The sequence below is a fragment of the Anarrhichthys ocellatus genome, unplaced genomic scaffold (assembly GCF_004355925.1).
Source record: "Anarrhichthys ocellatus isolate YVR2014 unplaced genomic scaffold, GSC_Weel_1.0 scaffold7, whole genome shotgun sequence".
NCBI lineage: Eukaryota > Metazoa > Chordata > Actinopteri > Perciformes > Anarhichadidae > Anarrhichthys > Anarrhichthys ocellatus.
The window spans coordinates 9,316,848-9,332,925 of record NW_022280037.1 but is presented as its reverse complement, the minus strand read 5'-3'; the positions used below and the strand labels follow the sequence as shown (position 1 = coordinate 9,332,925).

The 16,078-nt window shown below is 42.3% G+C and overlaps 3 protein-coding genes across 7 annotated transcripts in view; 1 reads left to right on the top strand and 2 right to left on the bottom strand.

Annotated features, from left to right (window-relative positions):
* The window catches only part of pld1a (phospholipase D1a), a 28,652-nt gene extending 26,603 nt beyond the window's left edge, over positions 1-2,049 (bottom strand). The window contains exon 1 of one of the 2 annotated variants that reach the window (XM_031847474.1): positions 1,935-2,049. The gene's annotated coding sequence lies outside the window, so the exon portion shown is untranslated. Of the gene's footprint in view, positions 1-385; positions 820-1,934 lie in introns of those variants that run through there. The other variant, XM_031847473.1, reaches the window with a different exon arrangement.
* Positions 2,050-2,982: 933 nt separating this feature from the next.
* On the top strand, positions 2,983-7,363 carry ghsra (growth hormone secretagogue receptor a). The gene is made up of 2 exons (XM_031847475.1): positions 2,983-4,844; positions 5,010-7,363. Exons 1-2 carry the CDS (start codon positions 4,013-4,015, stop codon positions 5,321-5,323), a joined length of 1,146 nt encoding a protein of 381 aa, XP_031703335.1. The 5' UTR covers positions 2,983-4,012; the 3' UTR covers positions 5,324-7,363.
* Positions 7,364-13,077: 5,714 nt separating this feature from the next.
* The window catches only part of fndc3ba (fibronectin type III domain containing 3Ba), an 84,114-nt gene continuing 81,113 nt past the window's right edge, over positions 13,078-16,078 (bottom strand). For all 4 annotated transcript variants that reach the window (XM_031847470.1, XM_031847471.1, XM_031847472.1 and 1 more), the window contains one exon: positions 13,078-14,162. In XM_031847470.1, the coding sequence (XP_031703330.1) occupies positions 13,851-14,162 (312 nt within the window). In that variant the 3' untranslated portion in view covers positions 13,078-13,850. The remainder of the gene's footprint in view (positions 14,163-16,078) is intronic.

The window sequence follows — 16,078 nt, the reverse complement described above, 5'->3', positions numbered from 1 at the left end:
ACACACACACACACACACACACACACACACACACACACACACCTGTGCAGTCTTACACAGCAGGTAACACACAACTTGATGCAGTATTTCATAATCAAAAGTAAACACCATCAACTGGATGACCAAGGAACTCATCTCCACACCCACCCCGAGCCAAGAGTAACAGACACAGCTGCATCTTGCCATGTTAAATACATATTTGCTATGACCCTGATGCAGACGTGCAGGAGCAGTAAGCATAACGACAACCTTAAGCATGCTACATTCTCCTACATGATCCCAAACCCAAGGAGTGTCACAGAGACACGTATCCCCCCCCACCCAGCCCATGGACGCTAATAGAACTGAGCTGACATAGAGACAAGCAGAGGGAGACATTACCAACCTGCTCTTTTTGTGGGCGTGCAGCCCTCATGTTGGACAAGTCTGATCAATCCACTTGTCTTGACTGACTGGAACGGCAACACTAAGATCCGGTCTCCAGCTGAGCAAACACAGAACCGTACAGCAGCAGCAGACAGCTAGTCCAGTGCTCACTTCTGCTATGTAACTCAGTAAGAGTGGCTCAGAAAAACTAACAGGGCAACTCACTCCAACTCCTCAGTGAGGGAGGGGCCTGTGAAACTCTGGACCAATCACAGGCAAGGGGTGTCTCCCACAGACTTCTCTTATTGGATAGGAGGGGGAAAAAGTTCTGGACTTTTAGTGAAGTAGGAGGAGTCCTCTGGTGGAGGAAATACTGACACTGGTTCTGCCTACGATCCCATCATTTCACACACACTTTCTTTCTCTCTGTTTTTTTTCTTTTTTTCTTTCCAAATAGTCTGTGGATGTTAGCATGTCTGTCTCTGGCTATATGTATATATATATATGTATATATATATATATATATATATGTGTGTGTGTGTGTGTGTGTGTGTCTGTCAATCCACCTCTGTGCATTTATGAACATGTCTATACCTCTGCCTTTGCATGTATGTGGGTCTTTTTAAGCCTTTATTGATCTGCATAAACGACAAAACATTTCACCACTTCAAACATAAGTGGTAAAAATCGATTGTGCTCTTAAGTTCAAAAAAGAACATGTGGATTGCTGAACAGCAAACATTAGATGTAGATGTGCATACCTGTGTCTATACATACATGTGTGTGTTCCCCTGATATCACATGTATTGCAAAACCATTCATTCATTTGGCCCAAATAAATACTCATACACATCCAACGGTGTCTGTACTATATTAAATCAGATCTCTTCCTCCATCTTGTGGATGAAGGGATGCACTGCCTCCCTCACGATCCAAACACAGACACGTTGCTGCCAAATGTGTTTGTCAATCTTCATGACAGGGACTTTACCCCGTACTCCACTACCACACCCTGGAAGCATAGTTCAGACAAAATGACAAAATTACTTTAACCACATGAACCATAGAGAATTAGGACAGAAACAGTCAAGTGGAAAAAATGTATTGCATGTACATAAAATCATAAAAAATATCAAACACTAACAAATGTATTGCAGGAGACCACAACACGCAGTTCACAGCCATTAAAAGACCAAACAGGAAAAGCTCTCCTGACACTGAAATACAGCCGTAACATCTCAGTAAAAATACCCAATGTTGCTGTTATTACCTCCTGTTGTCCCGGAAACAGTCCAATTTTCTCTGAGTAAATAGAGGTTATTTCAGCATGTTGTTTTGCTATTATCGTCATTACCACACTTGTTAAGAGCGTAGGCCCACTGAAATATTGTTAGATTACACGATACAGATGTCCGAGGTTCAGAGCTTTTTCCTGAATATTATAAAAAGGCCAAATACACACTTTTGCATGCGCAAACACACACACACACACACACACACACACACAGACACACACACACACACACAATACTGTCAGGACACATATTGTATGACAATAGAATACATACCAGATGTGATGAAAAGGTCTCACAGAGGCTGAAAGACACAAGACTCCTGACAAGTGTTCTGCTTATAGGTGTTCTTTTCACTACCATAGGATCTCTCCCGTTCTCTCTTCCTCTATTTACTCATGTCTCTCTCTCTCTCTCTCTCTCTCTCTCTCGCATCATGATTCAGTGGTCATAAACACAATGGTATCTGTTGGCAAACAGCGCAAAGGGCAATCATCTGTGCAACTCTAAACATGAGGAGATTCACAGTTGAAATTGGTCATTTGCTTCGCCGGTTAGGCCTCAGCCATTCAGAAAATAGGCAACAACAATGTTTGTCAATCTTACAGTCTGACACGTGGAATTTTCTCAAAGTTGACTTTGTGGAGATAGCATGGTGTTCCTTCCGCTGCTGGGCCTCTGACTCTAGTAAATGTACATGATCTAATGTGGTTACACATTGAAGATCATGAACAATATCAAAGAAACAAGGACACAGGCTACTTTGGACAATGGCCTTGCTGCATTCCCTGCTTCCCTGCATCTTTGACATTGTCCAAACACTGAATGTTTCTTAAAGCAAATTGGAGCTTTGAATTAAATCTGGGCATCAGACTAACTGTGCTTTCTAAACCTTAACCCCTAATGGTTCTTTTAAAGAACATTATTTCAATATGCAGATCATTTAAAGGAGCAAAAGCGAGATAGGATCTCATTATGTTATGCTGATGACAAATTGAACCCTGTGGGTAAAAATATATTTTGTTACTCACCTTGCAGAATCAGCTCAAAGACAGACTACCATTTAGAAAGGTCACCCTTCTTTCCCGATATGATCTCTGCCAGACTTGGTGGTAAGCAGATCCTATTAAACTGGTGAGCATTGACCCCATATCACTGCACTAAAGCACCTGTAGGTGGCGTTGCAGCACTGGGCTGACTGTAGACCCCCCCCCAAACCTCCCCCCGCATCACTTGACCACCACTGCACCTGTATATGATGTTTGGCACACTGGGAGTCAGGATTCACACACTGGATACGCACCGTTACCAGAGGAGCAGATTTGGAAAGCCGGGATACATTTCTTTATCATTGTCCACTACTTTATTCTACTTAAATCCTTTGTGGTCCCACTTGAGATACTGTTGACAATGTGTCGTTCCATCCTGGTGCTTGTGACTTTTATAAAACTGTCTCCGTTCCGTCGTACCATATTTGTTTTCACTGTAGTTATTGTTAATCCGTTTGTGTTCGGACGAGTTTGAGCTCCGGTGCCCTTTCCAGGACAGATGTTGACCGCATCGTTACGACCTTGACTGTGACTCACCATCACATGCTCTCCGGCACAACTCGTCTACCGATCAACTGTTTTGTTTTTGTCTGACGCGCAAACAGAGACGCGCTACTGGTGATGGGAACTCTTTAGGACTCTTTGGCGCATGAAGGATTCTCATGTTTCATTTCATCCAAAGCACGCAGCTGCTGGTGGCTCTTACTGACAGAAAGGACGCGGGACACAACTTGTCATTAAGTTTTTTTGTGTAAATATATTTTAAAAATATATTTTTGGATGACAGATGTTTGTCCTTTGTTTTTCTGCTGCATCTGTTTCGATTGGAATACATTTTCGCATTAATTTCGGTAGGTGATGTGTAACTCACAAATATCCAGCATGTAATTTGTTTTGTTCCCAACACGTCTACTCTTCTTTTGAACAAGTACTTTCAGCACAAAACATTGTTGGACCACTTTGGAGTGCGTGTTGCACATGAAGTGGATGATTCGGATCGACCTACAATAGCCTCCTGTTTGTGTAAGCCTCTGGAGAGGATCGACTCTCTGCTCCCTGAGGAATCTCAGAAGTTCCGTGTCCGCTCAGAACTGTGACTCGTTTTCACCTTGACTGTAAACAGGATTTTACGAAAGATGCAAAGCGGATCTTGATTTTACGCACGGCTGCCAACCTTTCACGTATCATCTCCGCAGCCGATGATGGGAGAAAGGGGCAGCGCCAAGGGCCGTGAGAAGTCCCAGACCTGGGGTGCCTAGCAGCGAGGGCCAGGCGCGGCCCCTTGAATAACCGCGCGACGACAGCATGCCCTCTTGGCCCAATCTCTCGGAGTGCCTCTCCGATAACTGTAGCTGGGAGGAGACCCACAACGCCACGGGGATCGCTGACTTTGGCCTGCCTCCTCTCAATTACTACTCTATCCCTCTCCTCACGGTCATCACCGTCGCCTGTACTATGCTGTTTCCAGTCGGGGTGACCGGGAATGTCATGACCATTTTGGTGGTCAGTAAGTACCGGGACATGCGCACTACTACCAACCTGTACCTGTGTAGCATGGCCGTATCAGACCTGCTCATCTTCCTCTGTATGCCATTGGACCTCTACCGGATGTGGAGGTACAGGCCCTGGCGGTTAGGGGCCGTGCTCTGTAAGCTCTTTCAGTTCGTGTCAGAGTCATCCACCTACTCCACCATTCTGAGCATCACCGCGCTGTCAGTGGAGCGCTACCTGGCGATCTGCTTCCCGCTGCGTGCCAAGGCCCTGGTTACCAAAAGGCGGGTGCGTGCTCTCATTCTTATGCTGTGGACAGTGTCGCTATTCAGCGCTGGACCCGTGTTTGTCATGGTGGGAGTGGAGCGTGACAGCATGTGGCCAAATTTCAGTTTGGGAATCAATGAGACTGACTTTTCCCTGGAGGACACTCGGGAGTGTAAGATGACGCACTACGCAGTGGAGTCGGGCCTGATGGGTGCCATGGTGTGGTTGAACTCTGTTTTCTTCTTCATTCCGGTCTTCTGCCTCACAGTGGTCTACAGCCTCATAGGCCGCCGGTTGTGGCAGAGAAATAGAGAGACAAGCATCAGCTCCCGTGTGTCTCACCGGGACAAAAGCAACAGGCAGACCATCAAGATGCTTGGTAAGTGTGCAGAGCGCGCAGATTACGCACACGCATACTACCTTTCTTTGTAAAACAACTAGATTGAAGCTTGTTAGCAATTTTAATAATGTTCTGCCCCTCTCCTCTCTCCACCCCACCCTCTCATTTTCACTCTTCACTCATCTTCTTCCTCTCCTGCTCCAGTGGTGGTGGTGCTGGCCTTCGTGCTGTGCTGGTTACCGTTCCATGTGGGTCGCTACGTGCACTTTCGCTCTCTGGACGCCCCGTCCCCGCTGCTGTCTGTGTTGTCCGAATACTGCAATTTGGTGTCTGTGGTTCTCTTCTACCTGAGTGCCGCCATCAACCCCATCCTATATAACACCATGTCCTGGAAATACCGGGGCGCAGCTGCGCGCCTCTTCGGCCTGGCCGACAGTCAGCCGCCACGAGGCCGTACAGCCAGCAGCATGAAGGGAGACGGCTCGAACGGCTGGACGGAATCCACAGTCAGCTTCTAAATGTGTGACTGTCAAAGTGTCTGGATATGATTTGAAAAAACTACCAGTCATAAATTGATAACACGGAGTCATTATTTCTGTCAGGCCGAAGTAAAACTTCTCTGATCATGTGAGCGCCCCTTGGACTAAAAAAAAAAAACAGTAAGAGAAAAGCGCGAGCCACAAAAAGCTTACAATCCTCTGTCCACTTTGTCTACATGCATCAATAGAACTTAAATTTTTGTCAAACAGTTCATTTTCTTGTTGGATTATTTCAGCAAGTGCCCGCTCGTTCAACAACACACTCATCAGCGTTTCAAAAGCATGACTGGTGGAGTGCTAAATACACAGCCTGATGATCTTATATTGATCCAAATGTGAATAACACGTGGGCGCGCGTGCCCGTATACACGCACACATATAATAGACTACAATTGCCTTATATTGTATTCATACTCTGGATGACAAAGAAACCACTGTAGAACTTGTGGCACTGCTCTGTACTCCTTCACAGAGGGGCAGCAGTGCAGTGACTGTGTGTGTGCGAGTAGGTGTGTGTGTGTGTGTGTGTCTGAAAGAGAGAGAGTATTTGCATGTGTGGGTTGTATGCCAGCTGTCATGTTTTTGATGTGATTATCTGTAAATTGTTAGAGAGAGCAGATTTCACTTTTATTCATTTTTGACCTGCTGAATGCCCAGCATCTTGTAAATGCAAGTCCAAGATGTGTTGATGCTGCCAAGAAGAGCCAATGGTGTTTGGTTAGAGTCCCTGAAATGAAGACAGTTGATGTTCCTGTAGCTTTGTGCTGCACAGAAGTGCAGAGTTTGGTTCATGGGAGCCACAAAGCAAGTAGATTTGTTTGTGAATTTACAGAATGCATAATTATGTCTACATTTTTTGTAATTATACCGCATTATTGTTAAATGATCAACATCATTCAAGCCGCAGGTACTTGCTACTTGCAAGAGGAGTGTTTGATAAGGTGTCATTCAATTAAGTATCAGTTTGGTGCATTAGATAAAGAAAACTGATTGGCGAGACTGTAAAAAAAAATCATTGAAGTGGCCATAAATGCCTCAGCTTTCTCGAATCTTGTGAACTTTGCACCATTGAGAGGTTGTTAATTTCAGCCATCTCAGGTGTGCTGATGTCAGTTAACTTCGTACCACATACAGCACAGGGCCTTTTCTGTTGATTACAGCTGTGTGGGTACAGGATCCAATCATTCAACACATGTAGCACATTTGTCTGATTTGACAACTTTTCTTATGCTTCTTGAATCAACGTGCACCCTGGCAAGTGATGAAAACCGTAGTTTAAGTAACTTTTTCATTTTTCCCCACTCACACCTTCATACAAGTTCAATAGCAGTCAGCCTAATGTATTAGCTGTCCTGTGGAGTCTTCTGTGGCATGAAAGTGTTCAGTGTGGTTAAATCAAAAAGGCTCTATGTAATGTATGTCTCACTCGTCTTGTTTCTTGATTTGCCAAAAGTTAGATTTTAAATTGCTTCAAATAAAAAGATTGCATGGGTGCCCAGTGGAAATTATTTTCATGGGTGACTTTACCGTGCATGATGGTGTGTAAACCAAAATAGAACCACTCAAATATGCCAAAGGTGCCAACCTATACAACACTATTCTACAAGAATATCTTTTTTAAATATGTTTTAGATGGAAAAGTCATTTAATTTTGTAAAGTGTATCATGCACCCTTTTAGACACAGAGGATGAGTGAACCGTGTAGAAGTGATGATATTGTGCTTGCTTTAACTTGTAAATAGATGCTTTGTAATGCTTTACACTCAGATGGTTTTAGCAGTCCAAATCACCGCAGCAGCCTCCACTAATCTGCACTGGATTTCAAAACATGGCGTCCGGGCTCTGAAGAATGTATCTCTGGTAAAAAAAAAAAAATCAATCTGACTGTACATACTGATGTCATGACAAACTATTTATTAATCTACAGGATGTATATTGATTCATATTTTCCTTTTTTGAAGATGTCTGTAAACATCTACTGGGTGATGTATCTGTCGATGATGAAGTCTTGTTGAAGTAAAAAAGGAAAAACTCAATTCCTCTTTGCTTTTCTTTTTTTAACAATATATGTATTCGTTACACAAACCGGCACCCAATTGACAATCAGGTAGCAATTTGTCTTCAACAGGTATGAGATGCAAGTTGCAAACCATCATTGAAGACATCATTGAAGTGAAAACCAAACCGCTCAGTGTGGAAAGACGTGTGCTGCACCTTGACAAGGCCTGTGTTCTTTTCCCCCGTGTGTTCCTGCTATACCCCATCACATGATACCTAAGACAGCTTCAAAGACAGTAGGCTCTGCCCTCAGATGTCACACAGAACTCAAAGGGCCCCTCGTTTGAGGCAACATCCGGTACCTGATAAAAACACATGGAGTGTCTGCAAAACCCACGCTGAAAAAAATTATAAAACCAAAAAAGTAAAGAAGGAAGTGAATTACTCACACAAAAGCTGACTCGTAGATGATGGTTAGTGGGTGGATGATTGGTGAGGAGAGGGAGAGGTGTGAAAGAACAGGGAGAGATCCCTCTTCAAAGCAATTGTGCGATGAAAATGGACAATAAAACAAAAAGGTGACAGAAGCGAGGTTTAATCAATGAGTCAGACATGAGTTTATTTAGGTGTGGGCTGTGCAGTGGAGAGTAAATCAATTACCTTGAGACAAAGAGGGGGAGGCTGTTATTGAAGGGGAGTTCGTATCTATCTCATCAGTGTGTGCCTGTACTGTAAATATAGCATTGACTTGATTTGGTAAACCAGCGGGTGCAGGCTAGGACAATTTATTGCCACTTGTATGTGCATAATGCACCCTCGAGAAAGCTGAAATTAATTTGGTGAATGGATTTAGCAAAGTGCTGGCGTGAGCGGACTTGACATCCATTGGAGAGTCTGTGGTGGTGCAGAATCACAGAGGTGCACTATTGGGAGTCTGTACAGACACGGATATATATCTGGAGCAACCTTCTGATGATGACAGAACATTCTGCAATAAGCATCCATTCAAACAAGACTGGAAGACAAGATGGAGCTAGAAGAAAAGTTAAGGGATCACTTAAGGTTCTACATCTCATCCTGAAGGGTACAAGTATATCTGTATATACTTCATCGAAATCCATCAACAATTCTTGAAACATTTCACCTAAAAAGCACAAATGCTCACCTCATGATGGCACAAAAGGAAAAGTTAAAGTGATCCCCAGAGTCATTAGGCTTCATCCTCTGGGGACCATCGAATGTCTCCACAATATTTTATTGCAATCCATCCAATAGTTGCTAAAATATTTCAGTCTGAACTTAAGTGGCCCAAGTATACCAACCGTGCGAATGTCATCTCTGTTGCTGTGGATAAAAAAAAAAAATAGCGGGTTGTTTGTGTATGCTATGGTCTTGATATGGTGTCAAGAACAAGGGTTTGTTGTCCTATTGCTGTATGACAGTTTAACTGAAGAAACACAGCTAGTGGAAGAGTGTTGTTCTGCTACCGCCTATTTAATTGTTCACTTTTGACACCACTTTTCCGCAAACCCGTGCGAATGCTCACACAAAAGGTCAAAGAGCATTATTCCCCTGTTGTCCTCGTGTCGCTGAAGGATGAGGGGAATTGCAGAGCAGCAGACTCTCTCTGGTCGCCCCCTGCTGACAGCAGTTGACGGTCGTGAGTGTGATTTACTCTTCTCGACCCTCGAAGTCACGGGAGAGTAAATCTAGCTCCGACACTTCTTCACACCGATAGTCCAGCTGAAATGGACACTAACGCACTCATCCTTGAAACGGAGTGTGATAATTGATAAAACTATCTTTAATTACATATACGAGTCCCTCTGACATTTAAGATGCCATCCACTTGAAGAATTACAACTGTTTTGAGACATAATTCGGACTATTAATCATGAGTTAAACCTCTATACTATAAATCTTGGTTACTACTCAGCTGTGTTCAACAGTACATAAAGGTGTATCTGATGAATCTTGAAGACAAAAATCAATACTGCTGCACAACAGTAAATGTCAGGGGAACATACCGTTAGTTTGTATACCAAACATCTCGTGTGACAAAGTATCTTTATCTGTAGAAAAGTTAACCATAAAAAAGCATGAGACCATGCACAGAACTATACGTAGAGCCATGCATACAGTAGGTAGAAGTGCTGATGAATAATGACACACACAATAAAACATACAGGTGCTACAAAGTCAGAAAAGAAAATCAAAACATTTATTGGGCATAAATATATTATATATACGCTACCGATACAGTTACGTCTTACATACATAGGGTAGTATTTGCAAAAATCTATACATTAAAATTGATATGGCAGTTTCTTTTATATAATGCATATGAAAATGTCTAACATTTACAATACAAGAAGAAATGCATGAATTTCTTTTTTTTTTCTCAATTCGTAGACCTTGACAACATTGGAATGTTTGCTTTTAAATCGTGAGGTAAAAATACGTTTCTTTTTTGTCTCGCTTAAAAAATAGTTAAATACCTGTGAGCGTCTGTTTGTCAAATCGCCAAATTCTCGGTCAAAATTCTCTACTTACTCTAAAACGTACAAAAAAAAAAAAAAAAGTAAAGAAGAAAATCAATTGATCAGAAGGCACAGACGTGGGGTTGCTGGGCAAAAAAAAAAAAAAAGGTCTCATTCTTGACATACAAGCCAAATGTGCAGGAGCTGCAAGGTGTGGGGTGAAGGGGCGGGGCTTCTTTAAAATCACCAGCATTTAAAAAAAGAAAAAAAGGGAAAAAAAAAAAAAGCACATAAAGGGAGTACCCTGCCCAGGAACACACAGCCTTAACAGTTAACACTGTGTTAACCTCGGACTATACAACACTAACGTGACTAGCCTGAGCTCGGACAAAGACCTCTGCTCTCCCGTTGGAGCATTTACGGCCTGAAATGGGGAATAAGGGGGGGGGGGGGCTGTGAGTGGGCGACATTACATGAAGGGTTTCAAAACAGGACACCTCACATATCGACTACAAGCAACAGGCTGGGTGCACACACCGAGAGCACGTCTGAGAAAGGAAAACCGTACTCCCTATGAACTGTACTTCCTTTGTTGCCGTAGTTTGCATTCTACAGGCAGCAGGGTGCCATCTAAAAAGGCACAGAACCATGCTCCAGTAATGCCAATGTCACAGTGACGCCAACGACAGAATAATGCCAATGAATGTAACAGACGGCGTTGGCAGTAGTGTTTGGAACAGAGCGATGGACCTCGCGTTCCCCCTCGCTCATATTAACCTCATCAAGACTAATGCTCGGCATAAAAAAAGTGCTTCAACTCTGTTAGTCATAATGTATTACCATCTCATTCTATAGCTCTATAGATATCTCTGTATATCATCTCTTAGCAAAATACTGGATACAAAATACTAACTACTGCTATACCAGCACTAGCCTGAACAAGGAATCGGTAGAATTATTGTTCTCATCATCTGCCTGAAATCGCCGTATGATTGTTTTTGCCTTTTTTTTAAATTTTTTTTTTTACCTTTCAGTGTGAAATCAGGTTGTGTTAAAAACTGTCCTTTGAAAGGGGCTACATTTCAAAATGGCACATTTTGCTTTACAAAAAAAAAATAATAAAAGATAATATGAAAAGAAGCATAATCACAGATCAAGTTAATGTTTTTTTTTTTTTTTCCTTTTGAGAGAATAATAATAACAATAATAATCATAATGCTGTGTAGTTACAGAAGAACATCACAGAACCCTTTTAGACGACTGCAAACGCAACATCTAGTGGACACGAGAAGCCTGCACTTTGGCAATAACACAGTAAAAAGATATCAGAAGCTTCATTATAACACTACTCAGAAAAAAAAAAGCCAAAGGAAGCGACGTTTATCCCAATACAGATGACTTGAACTGACCCTAAGGCCTTGCTTTGCTACATGTCTCTCTAAGCATTACAAGAACTGCTCGGCTGTGCACGGCCGCAACAGGAGATGAAAAACAAAATACATTTGGTTACATGTTTTTAAACGGCAATGATAACTGCAATGCATGGACTGATGAGCTACAGGTTCCCAACAGCTGTAAGAGAAATACTTAAAGGGTTACTGAGATAAGGAATGCTGGCCTTAATCATACAATCTAACATACGTCAATTAAAAAAAAAAGAAAAAGAAAAAAACATGCTACAAGGAAAAAAATTAGTATATAACTACACTTGTCTCTTAATCTTTAAACAATAAATAAATGAAGATTGCACTGTAATTGGCATGTAAAGTACTGTATGCAAATATATAGTATAAATAAAACCTAGAAAAGAACTCTACCTTAACTTTCCCATCAACTTTGGCAAAGGTTTGTTGAGCTAGTAAACCAATTTGCTTACCGACACATACAGGAGCAAGGCACAGCAATGACAGAGGACAAGATACAGCATCAAAAAAATGAAAGAACGGATAGAAGTGAGGGAGGAAGACAGAGAGAAACGGAGGAAGGAGAGGCTAATAGGATGACGACAGCGATGGGGATGAGAGGGTTAGATCTCCCCTCTGTAAGGCCTTATCCCTGAGGTACGTTACAGGCTGCCAATCAGAGCTGGCCGGCGGCGCTAAACTACTGCCCCGCCACTCCTCATACCCCCCTTCCCACCCAATCCTTCTTCCCCTGCATCCCACCTGACAATTGTAGACATGTCACACATTAATCAAGCAGGTTAGGGTGACTTCTTTGGATCATCAGGGTATGTATTGGGCTGTACCTTTGCTTTGTTTTTTTGGGTTGGGATGAAAGGGGGTTCAGGAGTCAGGCGGGGAGGTCAGGGGGTGTTAAGAATGCCCTGTTCTGTTGAGTTGTGTTCTGTCAAAGGCTTGTTTGGTTAGTGAACATTAGTTCAAGTCTCCAGAGAACATGTACGTCTGAGGAGAGACCGCAGACTTGCTACTGCTCTGATTACATGTCAATAAAGCACCTTTTAAGAGAGAGAGAGAGAGAGAGAGAGAGAGAGAGAGAGAGAGAGAGAGAGAGAGAGAAGTGCATGGGCAGGAAAATGAGATGGATCGAAAGCAAGAGAAGAGCAGCCAGAGCAAACAGTAATTACAGATCATTATGGGCAGGGGAGGAGAAAAGAGGAAAGAGGAGAAGAGTCTTCAAATGTATCGATTCACAGACTAGCTGGAAGGAGAAACTACAGCTTCAGCACTGCTCTGGCTGGCTAAATTCCAGGGAGGGGGGGGGGTAAAGCTCAAGCTAACTCCTAATGGCTTTCCTGGTTAACACACAGAGCTCTGAGAAGCGCGGCTAGCTGGCAGGCTGTTAGCACCTCTGGGTCTAGCGGGTTCAACGCTACTAAAGCTACAGATAAATAGGCTGGAGCAATAGTGCTTGAGATGGTAGAATGCGGAAGGGCCGTCCGAGGGGGTCAATCAAATGCTGAGCCCAACCCTTTCCTGTTAAGTTGCAGCCGATCACAATCCCAGCCCGGCTTCCTACGCGCTAGAGCCAGTTCATGCCCAACATTTCATATTCTGATCAGAGACCAGTGTTAAAGGGGCTCCTTCGAGCTACTTAACTGGCCGCAGAGCTGCTGTTTGTAAGCACCTAGAGTAAACTCCTCCCCTTTCATACTGTACTTCAGACCTTACATTGCCATCATTTATATTACATCACTTTTATAGCATCATAGATATTTGTTATAATATATATATATATATATATATATACATATATATATATATATACATATATATATATATTTATGTATATATATATGTATATATATATATTTATATTGTGTATATATATATATTAGATTACTGGTTTTCCATTCTTTCTTAGATATAATAAAATCACAGGATAGCAGCATCTTACACCACACATGGATTGCATCACTTTGGTAGCTGAATGAGTGAGTGATTGAATGTTAAAAGCTTAGCCGATATGAATTGACTGACAGTCTGTAGTAGTAGAAAACTGAATAAGGTATGAACGGCTAAAGCTTTGTCGGCCTACATTGGAATATGGCTGAAATGAATAAAGACTGCAGCAAAAAAAAAAAGAAAAAAGAAGAAACTTACACATTGAAAAACAAAAACAAATGTAAGGCAATGACTGTCAAGAAATATACACGTTCTCTAATCAAATATGTTTTAAAAAGATACACGATAAAAACATGCAAGTCAGTCTGAGGAGCAACTGCTTTGCTCAAAGCTATTTTAAGGCTTGATTATCAGTTTTCTTTCCCAACCGAGGTACAACTAAGACCTCGACAGAAATCCTTAACAGATGAGACGGACAATGACACGAAGACAACAGAGACGTAGAGAGAAATGACACCAAACTGAGTGATGGCAGAAGACAACAGGAGCAAGGTGAGGAAAGCCAGAATCGATAATCTGACTTAAAAAAAAAACCAACCATACATAGCTGTAAGAAGTACATCAAGTGTTTCTTTTTGATTTCATTCGGTTCTTTCGTAGACGTATTTTTAAAAGTTTCTCTGTGATTTTGTTTTCTCTTTCTATCCTATAGTTAAAATTCCCTCACTTCATGAAGAAGTACTGTAGCAAGCAGGCGATGAGAATGGAGAACCCCGCGAACACGCACACAATAAGCGCCGCGAAGCGCTCATCGCTCGAGATCAGGCCCGCGCCTTTGCCCGCTTCGACGGCGCACGGCTCCCCCGATGACGCCGTCTCCTGGCGACGCAGCGTGAACAAGGACGAGGGGCTCAGCGGTCCGCAGAGTTCCTGGCACGTATCCTGGCAACGGCGGCAGGCGCCCACGCGGAAACGATAGTCTGTGTTGCCCTGGAGACCAGAAATTTGGAACATGCCCTCCTCTCCCTTAAAAACCTGCGAGGGGAGAGATAGATAGAATGTTCAACAGCCACAGTTGGTTGGTGATTCGTTGGAACAGAGACCTGCATGCTTGCTTGGGTCACAGTGACATACGATTGCTTGTTTTCATAGTGTAAACATGTTGAAGCTCTCAGCAGGTGCCCATTTACAAAGGAAATTGGTGCCGGTCAAGTTATGGGCATACACATCTAGCCATACTGTAGTGTTTTAAAAATATATATAAGTACAAATCTGAACTTTCATGCCTCAATGTGGTGTTTTCCCTTTATCGAACATGCTTAATATTTGCAACACCTGGCTGATTGTGTCCCTCTCCCGATGAAATGTTACTTTCACCGCTCATCTACTCAAGTGCTGCTAAGAGTTTTATCTGCTGCTCGTTATGGGAAGTAATAAATAAAGAACTTTCTGTTGACTTCTTCTTGCTTATCGACATATTTTATTGGAACTTAATTATTTTCTATTAAGGACGACTGTGGCTCAGTGGAGAGCAGTTCGATCCCCGGCTCCAGCTCCGCTAGTTGCATGTCCTTGAGCAAGACACTCAACCCCAAAATTGCATATGAATGTGGTAGAATCTCAATTGTAAGTCGCTTTGGATAAAAAAATGACTGTAATGTATTATAATGGTGCACAAAAGCTATACAAATAAACCAAACTTGAAAACCACTTCACTATGAAAATATAACAGATATAAAAGGTTGCAGATTTGAGTATTAGTTAAATAAAACCTGCCCGTCTGTATTGTTGAAATGTCCTCGGGGAAGACGATGAATCTATATTTGCTCGTTTCTCGTACATAACTCCCGAGACTGGCTCATAAAATGACAATACTATTATAATGCAATGACAGCTAAAGGACCCGGTATCAAATTCAATATAAATCAACTTCTTGTTCATTTTGTAACTGAAGAAGCACAACATGTATACCTGTTATAATTCTATTCTGAAAAGTCATTGGAAGTGGCTCGTAGCTGTACGAGCCTGTAGAAGCCGATGATCAAAAAAAAAAAAATGTAGACGCTGGTCATTGACTCTGCTCCACACAGGCACCAATTATATTAGTACTGGAAACGGGTTGCCTTCTCTGCTGCCTGAGGTTTCTTTCATTGCTATTTCAGCGTGTATGCTGAACAGACTGCAAAGCCCCTTGAGGCAAATTTGTGATATTGGGTTAATTAAACTAAATTGACTTGACACTGAGCAAGAACAGTGAATTTGTTTTTTGTATGTGAGACCAAACAAATGGTTAAAAAGGAATGTAGGCAGCCGATGAGAATAGTTTCAGACATATATAAAGTTATTCTCTTTTCCTTCTCCTGTAGCAATGTTCAGCAGAGAAAAGATGGGAGTAAGACCTGGGTATCTCGCTCGCCCAACTTCTGTTTTGGTGGAACTCGGTATAACTGTCCAAGTGTAAGATTTAGGGTAATGCAATTGAACCCCCCCCACCCCCCCTTTATACTCAAAAAGATAGATTAAACCCTCTCAGGCCTATGCTGGAATGGTTGTGAGGAGGTAGTCACGCTTGTGCAAATCACAGCTATGTCCTTGTGCCGTCTTTCTTGTTTGTCATGGGAAATCTATAATATAATCTAAATGAAAAAACGCCTTCAAATGATTGTTTTATTCATAAATTAAATTTGCAAAATAAAACAGCATTATGCATGTGTGTGTGTGTGCGCGCATTCATTCATCGTAAGATTAGACAAAAGGGAGAAACAAACGGCGAGTGAAACATACAAACGTCTGAAAAGCAGCAGCACAGATTTGTATTGGCAGCGGATGTTTGTACACGTAATGAAATGAGCCAATACACATCACACATCCCCACGTGCACACACACACACACACACACACACACACACACACACACACACACACGGTTTTGTTCGCTGGTAAGTATCAGC